We start from the raw sequence: 11578 nt of genomic DNA, 5'->3' as shown, positions 1-11578 counted from the left end.
ATACTATGAACCGCTCTAGATTACAGATGGTGCTGTAAATATGTCAATTTCCCTAATTTTCTTCGATCGGAGCATAACATTTTATGACAGAGAGAGAGAGATTAGATGTGTCATCTGATATGAATAGACATTCAGTCGCAGTAAGAAGCCCAACATGTTTAAGAAATAATATTCTTACCGGACTATACAGACCTGTCCTACACGCAGTCCCCAAGAAGCCATGAAATACTTATAAATGAACCAGTAAGGATCCAGTCAGAGTGTAAAGTCCTGTTTATGCTAGAAACCCCAGTGGTTATATATGGAATTACACACTAAGCGTGCAAATATGCTTCTGGCAGCGGCCCAAAGTCTTGGAATCCGAGCAGCCCGGGGGCAATTGCCCCTTCATCCTTTGCCAGCCCATCCCTGATAGAAGGTAAATCGATTTCGGCAATGTGTAGAATAGAAATGTTCTGTTGCATTAAGTTGTTTTTCCCGTTAAAGGTGAACTAAAATCATCAGTTAACTATTTTCTCAGCTGGTGTAAATGTTTCGACGTTAACCTCATGAAAGCCGAGATTGTAAAAATAAGCATGCAGATACTAATGCTGGGCGTTAAAATATTACGCATAAAATGGGTTTTTAACGTATTGCTTATTTTAACTAAGAGGCATAATTATTATTGATATTGCGTGAATCACACTCCTGAATCATCCCGGATTTATAGCCCCCGTTTTTCCTCCAGCGAACGTCACGTCGAATGCGAGATATCAGCGATCCTCCGATAATCCGCTGTGAGTGCAGAACGTTCCCTGCACCCCCCCCCCACGGCCCTCCGAGTCCCCGTCACCTCGCGTTAGAGATCGCCTGTTCACCCGGCGTCGGGAACAGAAAGTGTTTGACTTCAGGCTCTGTATTTCTCTTCAGACCCACGGAGGTGGTTATCAGGTTTATGGCCACATAAAAGGCTGCTACATATTTCAGCTGAATTGTGTTTGTGGGGATATCCTGTGTTCCAAAAGTCCTCTTTAATCGCTCGAAACACCCTTTTTCCAACCATATAGATGATAATTTGTAGTTTACCTCCAGTTCTGGAGCTGATCTTCTTTTTGCCCCTAGAATTCAATAAAATTAGATGATGAAATGCAGACAAATGAAGAAATCCGGAAGTAGAATGTCCGTGCTCGGACTCTCATAATACCTCATTAATAGAGCGAGAGGGAATGTTTCATCTGACGGCCGCGCATGAATACATCAATAAGCTTTACGGCGTCTTTACGGTTGAACAACAGCCGTTAAGTATGGCCAGACCCAGGATAATTAAACCGCCCTGGCACTTTAAGGCCAGCGGCCGGCGAATGATGTACGTACGGCCGGCAGCTGGGTCTGAGCGGCCATAAGTTACGTTTTAATAGTCACACGGTGTGCATCCAGCTGCAGGACTGTATGTGGCGGGAGCAGGAGATTGGGTAAGTATGGAACACAGTTGACCGGTGACCTACAGGGTATTTGCCGGACTAAGCTATTTAGTGGATTTCCCTTTTCAGTTTAACAAAAGTATAAAAGAACTCTTATTTGTAGCATAAACTTTACGAACCCGAATACTAAGCGTTGTGGAAGTCGGGTAATGGATGCAGGGCTGTAGGATAGAGAAAAGGGCTTCTCCGGCCACCAGATGGCAGGACGATTCATCGCAGCGCAGCGAGTCGTGCTTTCACTCACGCTGACACACGCATCATGGCTTAAAAAGACTGCATACAATAGGAAAGCATTCACTCAGAGGTTGGACACCATGAGATTCCATTATTCCAGGTGACCCAAAGAACCATGAGGTCTTATGAGGTCTTATCCACCCCCAAATTCAACGATATCAAAGACTATCTCTTTATGTTGCAAAATCCCTGTCGACAACTTTCCACCGGCTCCGTTCTCCCACTTTACAGATGGAGCTGCATGATTACCAGTGGAAGGTTATTGCCCCTGCTCTTGAGGGCAAGAATATTATAATCTGGCTTCCGACAGGCAGTGGCAAGACCAGAGCGGCGCTGTACGTAGCAATGAGACATCTTGAGATCAAGAGGAACGCCAAGGTGGCCATGATTGTGAACAAGGTGGAGTAACATTTTCATTTCAAAATGAATAAAGGTGTTTCATTATACTGTATACAATTATTACTTTGCATTACTTATAACTGAATATTAAGAGAAAGAATAAAGTTTGTATAAATACAGTAAGCTGGCTATTTCAGTGTTAAATGCAGTTGTAAAGAGATATTATGGATGCCCGTCACATTGTAGCAGACAATGAAGAGCCAGCATGTGTTTTGAGGGAAATTATGGAGCAATATTTGGCAAATAATTCTTCCTTCATCCAACCAAAAAACCAGGTTGTTCTCAACCAAAGGTTGTAGCTCAAAATTCTGTTGTGTACAAAACAGGGCCTGGATGGTGAAAGATGGAAGACTAACATTAGAATATATGAGATGCAACACTGAGGCCACTTCAGATCTTGCTACACGCCTTATCAGTGAGGCCTGCAGACCTTTACATGTTAGTCTGGGTTCTTGTTCTTGTTAGTCTGGGTTCTTGTTCTTGTTAGTCTGGGTTCTTGTTCTTGTTAGTCTGGGTTCTTGTTCTTGTTAGTCTGGGTTCTTGTTCTTGTTAGTCTGGGTTCTTGTTCTTGTTAGTCTGGGTTCTTGTTCTTGTTAGTCTGGGTTCTTGTGGGTTCTTGTTCTTGTTAGTCTGGGTTCTTGTGTGACCTCCTGATAAGGTCTCCGCCTTCCATTCTGTTCTATTTATAATTATAGGTCCACTAAGCCACAGTCACCTGCAGCAATAATGGTCAATCCATCCCTTGTCAATGACACACCTTTTCATGCAACGTGGTACTAAGTCTCCAAAACGGTCTCTTTTCTACTCATACCAGGTACATCTAGTACATCAGCATTACAGCAATGAATTCCAGCCTCTTCTCAAGGACAAATTCAGGGTCATCTCTGTTAGTGGGGACACAGGGGAGGAAAAGTTCTTCTTTTCTCAAGTTGTGAAGGAGAATGATGTCGTCATCTGTACAGCTCAGATCTTGCAAAATGCACTGACAGATGATTGTAAAGAGAAGCACGTGGAACTGACAGGTAAGAACTGTGAATTTGGACAATACAAGAAATTGGGAACTTTGGTAAACTTGTAGTCATTTCACCAAATGTGCCACTTCTGATGTTTGTTATTTCCATACCCAGGAACCCTCCTGGTGCGACCCAGAGCCTCCAGGTGAAGCCCTTCTTCCCGGGGTCAATTTTAATTTCTACAGGCAATGTTTGCCGTGCCTGATCCCTGCCCACATACATTCAATCCTTACCCCCACACACACACTAAAGTGGGTCCAGCTCTCCCATATGTCAGCCTAGTTCCACCACACGCATGACTAGTCCGGCTTCCACATATGGCTGGCCCTCAACCTTCATAAATTCATAAAGTCATCTCCCCAGAGAGAGGAGAGCTCTGGGTAGCCTGCCCTGGGAACCTCCAAGGTGCTGTGTAGTCTTCTCTCCTACAGAAAACACATTCTAAATATAAACGCTAAAGATACGTGTGCTGAAGCACCAAAAATGTGCAATTCGGCAAAACGTCCTCTAGCTCAGAAGTATCCATATTTTAACCATAACAAGAAAATGTCTAATTTACTATTTAATGCAAACGCTACTTCTTCAGCTAATGAGCTTCTCTCCTAAAGATTTCACATTGTTAATCATCGATGAGTGTCACCATACGCACAAAGACGGCGTTTATAACAAACTAATGGAAGGTTACATCGAGAGAAAGTTAAGACAAGAGAGGAACCTGCCTCAGATTCTAGGACTTACAGCGTCTCCCGGCACCGGCAGAGCCACCGGCTTCGAGAAGGCCGTAGATCATATTCTGCAGGTGAGATTCTGCATTTAAGATTAGAATGATTTTTAAATGAATTGTATTAAAAAGGGATTTAAATGACACCTGCACAGAAAAAAGCAAGAAAAACATCAGTTCAAAAAAAACGATTTATTTATTTGTGTAACTCTTTAATCTATGCAGCTGTTATAAACTACATGAAAAAACAATAATAAGAGAAAAAAGAGCTGCGTAATCTTTTCTTTACTATTGTTGAAAACTATTGTTTTAAATAGAAGGATGAGGAAGTCAAGCTGTTATTGGGCGGAAAGTTTCACCTGCCGATGGAAATATTTCATGTAGATATTTGGGCAGAAATTATTACACATTTTTGGACGCAGACAATCATAATCGAGATTGCATTAATGATGCTGATTAATATGACGTAAGATTGTTATGGTTGTGATAATACATATTACTGTATAAAGAATAAACGCCACAGTAATGGTATTTCTAGGAATATTTACCTTAATGGAAAGCTCGAGTGCCCGTGGTGCCGTTTAATTCAGTGGTGAAGCCAACTGTAAGGGGGATAAACCGTGGGCTCGTGCCGGGTCAGCTGCTTTAAATGTCTATAAATTCCCCAGATCTGTGCCAACCTGGACACTTGGAAGATAATGTCGGCAGAGACCCAAAGTATCGACGCGGAAACCAAAAACAAGCAGCCAAAAAAGCAGTACGACCTAGTCACAGAACGGGGGCAGGTAACAGGAAAATGGGGTATTTGTAGCTCCGTTACTCTCTGCTATGTGCTTGGTGTAATAATATTGTCTGCCCCAGGATCCTTTTGGAGATAAGTTGAGGGATCTTATGAGAGAGATTCAAAATTATCTACAAGACCTTGATTTCTGCTACACAGACTTCGGTACACAGATATACGAACAAAAAATTGTGGAGCTGGAAAAAGAAGGTAAGCAGAAAATGCGGACCCCCAAAGTAAATATATGAGGTCTTTCTTACCTCTCTTAGTGAATCATGTCGTTGTACGATGCAAAGTATACTCTCATTCCATAAGGGTACTTAAAAAATAAGAATATAGCATTTAGTAACTCCTAATAATAATAATCATTTATAATTCTAAACATAATAATTAGGAATAGCTGCCTTTAATAAATTAAAAAATATTTACGTATAAAATAATAATAATGTTTATATTAATGTTTGATGTTTTAGGTTGTGTGGAGGGAAACAGGAAGAAGAGAACATGCGCTTTGCACTTGCGCAAGTACAATGATTCTCTTTTCGCGCATGATACCGTAAGAATGATCGACGCCTTTGAGCTTCTGGACAACTTCTACCAGGAGGAGAAAAGCATCAGAACCTTAAAGGACTCCTCCGACCGCTTTCTCATTCACTTATTTTGTGGTAAGCAACCATACTGATCGTTAAAATCTATGTTTTATTACAGCGCCGTATACAGTAATGAATTTTATTTATTTGGGTTCTATCTGCAGACCTGGAAGGAATGAAAGAAACGGATTTAATGGGTTTTTTGTATGTTGTTAAAAATAACATCAGCACAATACCATATACAAATCAGCACAATACCATATACAAATCAGCACAATATCATATACAAATCAGCACAATATCATATACAAATCAGCACAATATCATATACAAATCAGCACAATACCATATACAAATCAGCACAATATCATATACAAATCAGCACAATATTTTTGAAAACTAAAAAACTATTTTGTATTTTGCTTCCAGTAATAAAAAAACCTTTTGGTGGGAGTTTGCCTTTAACCCTTTCAACGTGCTCCCCTTCTATCCCATTTTATTTAGATAATCGTGCCACGTTGTTGGCGTTGGCCAAAGATCTCAAATTTGAAAACCCCAAGTTGAAGAAATTGGAGGCGATCCTTCAGGAACAATTCCAGTCCAGCTCCGGTTCCAGAGGCATCATCTTTACGAAAACACGGCAAAGCACTCATAACCTGCATGACTGGATCATCGCCAACGCGTCCCTGCGGGAAATCGGAATAAAAACAGCGGCATTGACAGGAGCAGGCGCTAGCAATCAGACCAAGCACATGACACAAGTAATACGCTACCCACAAATGACTTTTTATTTTATATACCTGCTTTGTATTATTGTAAATAGAAAAGGAATCTTACGAATCTCTCTTTTTCTTTTCAACTTTCCATAGAAACAGCAGAAAGAGGTCATTGAAAGATTTCGCCAGGGGCACCTAAACCTTCTGATCTCCACAAGCGTTGCAGAGGAAGGCTTAGATATCCCACAGTGCAACATCGTTGTGCGCTACGGCCTGATGACGAATGAAACTGCAATGATACAGGTAGGTTTTTTCGTCAAGACCAGGCCATTGCCCAAGGCGCACACCGGACGTTATTGTCTTACGATGACCATTAACACTCAAAACGAAGGCATTAATGCTACCTGACTCTTCGTCAATCCGCTAACGAGCCCGAGAGGCGTTTCACATGAAAAAAACATCCACAACGCATTTCTTGTATGATTTGCCATCTAATAGCCACGATATACTCCATGTCTTCTCGCAGGCCAGAGGCAGAGCTCGTGCCGAAAATAGCTGTTATTCTTTTTTGGCCAAAACGGGGAGCAGAGAAACGCGGAGGGAGAAAACCAATGAATATTTAGAGACGCTGATGGGAGAGGCGATAAAACATGTGCAGAACATGCCAGCTGCAGAGTATGCACGGAAGGTAAATGACTATATGGACAAAAGTATTTGGACACCTGAATGCTCACCACGGGATTTTGGAGCGGTTCTTTGGAAATGTTTGCTCATTCATCCAGTAGAGTAGAGATTTGTGGGGTCAGGCGCTGATGTTGGATGAGACGCCCAAAGGTGTTCGATGGGGTTGAGGTCGGGGCTCAGTGCGAGGTCAGTCAAGGTCTTTCACACCAGACTCATCCAACCGTCTTTATGGACCTTGCTTTTCGGGATAGAAAAGGGCCTCCCCCCAAACCGTTCCCACACAAGTTGATAGACGTTGTCCAACATGTCTTGGTGTGAAACCATCTCCTTCGCAGTAATGCGCATGGCCACATAGTCCCCACCAGCCAACTCCAGCACTGGCTTACCCAAGAGTGCCAGGGGCTCTAACAAGACCCCAACTCTGTGCCACGCTTTTGGCAGATGCGCATGCACGATTAATGTTAGGTTTTCTTGTCACTTGTGCAGTATGTTTGTAAAAGTAATATCACAAATACCATAGGGGATTCCATTCGTGGGGTAACGCAGCAGCGAGATGCCAGCTCCCATACACAGCACTACAGAAAAGAGGTAAATAGAAGTGTCCAGAACGCTCGCATATTTCTGTATTCTGTATTTCTATTTTGTAATGTAGAGTTTGTCAAACAGATTAATAAACTGCAAACGGAGTCCATCATTAGTCGCAAGCTAAAGAACAAAAAGAAGACGGAGTTGAAGAATTTATTCAAACCTGAAGACGTCCTCTTTTATTGCAAGGGTTGTGATGCGGCCGTGGCCTGCGGAAGTGACTTTCGTACCGTAGAAAAGACGCATCACGTCAACGTCAACTCGAACTTTGAGTGAGTGCGGTAGTAGGAGCCCCTATAAAGATACACGTCAGGCAGAGTGCACCTTATGCTTTACGTACAGCGCTCACACTTACCCTTAGTGCTGCAGATCGGGTGCTTCAGTACGTGGCCACTGGATGGGGCCGCGCCTCTGCATGCTGCGAGACGTACGCCATTTCGTGGCCACTGGCCTTAAAGTGCTAGGGACACTTTTTTTTCAATAGTCTGGTCCTGCTGGCAGTTTACCAAATCTTCAGTATGCAAAATAATTGTATTCTAAATAACCTGATCGGTGTCAATGCATTAGAATGCCGCCTCGCGTGTATTTCCTAGTAGCAGCTATCATTTTCATGATTCTAGAAGTCTGCTTCCCTGTTCGTTATGTTTCGGCTCCTCTTTGGTGGCAGCGTTGGGTTGTATTTAGCGGTTTGGTAGTAATGTGATGTGAACATTAAGTGCTTTAGGAGCGTTGCAAAGCGACCTGCCAACGCTTTATCGTGAGACCCCCAGTGCTGCCTCTGTAGACAGAACCCCCCCCTTTACTGGTACTTGGATGGTAAGCGGATTAAGGCAAGGTAGGTGAGCTCAGGATAGGCAAATCATTCGTTATGGAACTCTGTGTAAGTGAGAGGTCCACCTAAAGCAGGCCGTTCCTCTGGATTCTGCACGATCCTTGTGTGCAGATCCCATGAATCTACTGCCGGAAAAACACAATCATGTAGACAAATCACAGGAGAAACAACGCGAGTCCATTAACACATAAATCTTCTTTTTCTGTGCTTAGAATCTATTACCAAGTCTCCGAGGGGTCCGTGGTTCTTGATAAACAAATGGCGGACTGGCGTCCAGGACGAAGGGTCCGATGCCACTGTGGCCAGGTGAGATTTCTTTACTAATCACAAGTTATTGAAGTAAAATGCAGATGTCTGGCAGCCAGCTACCTTTATAAGATAAATCATTGAGAGGAATAATATAATCCTTAATATTATGCCATAACTTCATTTACTTCCCAATAGCAGCAAAGAACAAACTCTACAACAACTGAATAGTTACAAAAATGACAGCTAGAGGATCTCCATTTGAACCAATAATATTATAACAGAGTATATATATATATATATATATATATAAAAAGCCAAAGGTCAAATATTGCTCTGCCGTTTCACACTTATACATGTTTTAGCCAACGAAGGAGTTCTTTTCTCTCTTTTACAAATAGAGGAATTCGATTACATACGTAAACACACTTACACACATTTACACATGCTAACACACGCTTACTCCTACTCACAAACACACTCATTCTAACACACACTCCCTCTCACACGCCACTTACACATACATGCTCACATAGACATCCATGCTCACACACAGACACTTACACGTATACATCCATGCTCACACACAGACACTTACACATAGACATCCATGCTCACACACAGACACTTACACGTATACATCCATGCTCACACACAGACACTTACACATAGACATCCATGCTCACACACAGACACTTACACATAGACATCCATGCTCACACACAGACACTTACACGTATACATCCATGCTCACACACAGACACTTACACGTATACATCCATGCTCACACACAGACACTTACACGTATACATCCATGCTCACACACAGACACTTACACATAGACATTTATGCTCTCATACACTTATTGACAATGATCACTGCTAGCAGCCGGGACTCCCTGAAATATTAACTATAAAGGAACAGAATCACCAAACGTGCACAGCGAGCTAAATGATCATAAATATATCAATAAATAACAACCATATACATTTTATAAACTTAAAATATAACAACTAAAGAAAAATGTCACCATATTACTTATCTTTCTTGGAGCAGCAGAGAGGGTTTATGGACGTTTGAGGGGCTTTCTATGTACTCTGTTATAATATTATTGGTTCAAATGGAGATTCTAAAACTGCCAAAAGCAAAATAACCCTTCAGTTGCTGTGTAGTGATTTTCTTTGCTGCTATTGGGAGGATAATATAATAAAATTCTTACCTGTGTATTGAATTCCCATCATGTATTTTGTAACATAAATGTATATAAAATGTATAATTAAATGAAATGCATGTAGTGTTGCATGGCTCCTCCCATTTTAGGCTCCACCCCCACGCCCAGGTGTGTGTACTTAAAATATGATACAAAACATAAGTTCAAATATCGAGGAAGAAAAACTTAAAGGTTATGCCTGTGGCCGTTCTTTCCAGGACCGACTCCGTAGGACCAACTCCGTGCACATTTACAAAAAAATGTTTTTTTATTTTCTCTCTCTATTTAGCCGTGGGGTATGGAAATGATTTACAAAGCGGTGACTCTTCCCATCGTACCCATCAGGAGTTTTGTGTTGCAAACTCCCAAAGGGAGAAGGCCGGTTGACAATTGGAAGGACGTCCCGTTCCCCGTGGAGGAGTTTGATTACGAGCTGCACTGTCTGGAGAAGTTTCCACATCTCTTTAATGACGACAGCGACTGAGATTGTTCTCTACTAATAATGAATACTTAATAACCCAGAAACTGCCAGGATTTTACCCGAAGTCTCTCATATTAGGGTGAATGAGGCAGATTCCCAAGGTCACATAATTAGCGAGAAGCCCGGCCTATATGTGAGGATTCTATGGAAATGTTGCGTATGGGAGAGTCGTGTATGCAGTCATATGATTTGCATCATATGAGATGATATGTTTTCATTAACAAAACAAAGACGTTTTCTCAAAACACTTTTGAGCATATTTAACTTCGTCCATATTCCATTGTTGTGTAAATGAATGAAACCAGAGTATACCAATCATTTTGTTTAATCTGTATGTTTATGAGGATATAATTGTTTTGGGGTTTTTTGTTCATATATTTTTTATTTTTGTAACTTAAGTACAAAGGTTAGCAGTTATCATAAAATGTGTGTTTTTTAAGTTTAGTGACATTCAGCAGCCTATTTTTGCCAGCCCCCTGAGGGCAGCACCAGGCCGTCTGCCGAATACCCCTGCAAAGCAGAGAATATATGCCCCTCCTTGGTCCATAACTGGGAACCATCTGGATTTCACCTGGAGGCTTGAATCTGGCCAGTGAGACGTCTTTGGATGACTCCACTCATACCCAAGTTTTGTGCACTCCTTGTCCTTTTTTATTCTGTTGTGGCCAACATCTCTCCTCTATGTGAGTCCAACGGCCTACATTGTGCTGCGACAGCGCAGAGAGTGCTAGAGATCTCCCCAACCGCTCAGGAACCGCTCAGGAACCGCTCAGGAACCGCTCAGAGACAGAAGGTGAGGGAGGACTCTGTGGGCTTTACGCCTGCAACTCTCGGCGTTCTTTGTCTTGCTGCAGGTCCCCACTATTCATACATCATTGCTTACAATCTAGTTTTAGTTTGCATTTTATATATTGTATTATATTTAAATATATTAATATACACAAAAAATGGCATAGCTGATTTTAATCTTTCAATTCACTTAATTCCTAGAGAAATGTACGTGTGATTTGCATCATTTTACTATTATAATAATATATAAAATAATAAGTATAGCTCATTGAATTCAGGACCAACGAAGCCCCTGTACTCACCAATTTATTTTCAAATAAAGTTAATAACTTACAGATACGTTTCTGCGTTTTGCCTTTTTGTTGTATGTCAGGATCGATTCACAGCTGAGACATCACAACTGAGACATCACAACTGAGACATCACAACTGCACTGTGCTGTCTGCTCCGGTTATTTAAGAATTGGTTAACTAAAGCCAGTAAATGTTGTTATTAACTCAAGTTTAACTACAATACACAAGCAGGTAATCGCGTGATAGAGATCCCGATTTCATCGGCTCTCTCAATGGTATTTGTAATTAGCAGGGAAGCAGAGAGATCTGCGGCATTGATGTTCCCAAACTTCATTTTTCCACCATAAGTTAGCCATTGGACACCAAACCCCCCGATACGCGGCTCACGTATTAATTATTTTCCTGACTCCACCTTCTGCACACATCGTGTTCCGGGTTTTCCCCAAGGATTTTGTTTTGCATCTTTTCAATTTTCATTCCGTCGCATTTTGTGCAAATGAATGTAGCTGAAATAAAGAAAGCAGTAAAGAGAGGGTTATTTTTC

The 11578-nt window shown here is 41.7% G+C and overlaps 1 protein-coding gene across 1 annotated transcript; it reads left to right on the top strand.

The window, feature by feature from the left end:
- The first annotated feature begins 1925 nt into the window (after positions 1 to 1925).
- LOC149274528 (ATP-dependent RNA helicase DHX58-like) lies at positions 1926 to 9955 on the top strand. The gene is made up of 12 exons (XM_089505396.1): positions 1926 to 2093; positions 2908 to 3115; positions 3715 to 3905; positions 4496 to 4612; positions 4689 to 4818; positions 5082 to 5273; positions 5703 to 5959; positions 6068 to 6217; positions 6441 to 6602; positions 7265 to 7455; positions 8228 to 8321; positions 9761 to 9955. The coding sequence occupies exons 1-12, from the start codon at positions 1926 to 1928 to the stop codon at positions 9953 to 9955; spliced, it is 2055 nt and encodes a 684-aa protein (XP_089361522.1).
- Positions 9956 to 11578: the final 1623 nt, after the last annotated feature.

The sequence above is a fragment of the Sceloporus occidentalis genome, unplaced genomic scaffold, assembly GCF_023333645.1.
Source record: "Sceloporus occidentalis isolate IW3139 unplaced genomic scaffold, rSceOcc1.0.p SCAF_327, whole genome shotgun sequence".
Taxonomy (NCBI): domain Eukaryota; kingdom Metazoa; phylum Chordata; class Lepidosauria; order Squamata; family Phrynosomatidae; genus Sceloporus; species Sceloporus occidentalis.
The sequence above is the reverse complement of the archived record's forward strand: the minus strand, read 5'-3'. Positions and strand labels throughout refer to the sequence as shown.

What these genes read in the sequence shown, in the direction of transcription:
- LOC149274528 (XM_089505396.1), top strand. Translation starts at nt 1,926, where the DNA reads ATGGAGCTGCATGATTACCAGTGGAAGGTTATTGCCCCTGCTCTTGAG. An exon ending in CTGCAGAGTATGCACGGAAG is followed by an intron (nt 6,603 to 7,264) that starts GTAAATGACTAT and finishes TTTGTCAAACAG; the next exon opens with ATTAATAAACTGCAAACGGA. An exon ending in AACGTCAACTCGAACTTTGA is followed by an intron (nt 7,456 to 8,227) that starts GTGAGTGCGGTA and finishes TTCTGTGCTTAG; the next exon opens with AATCTATTACCAAGTCTCCG.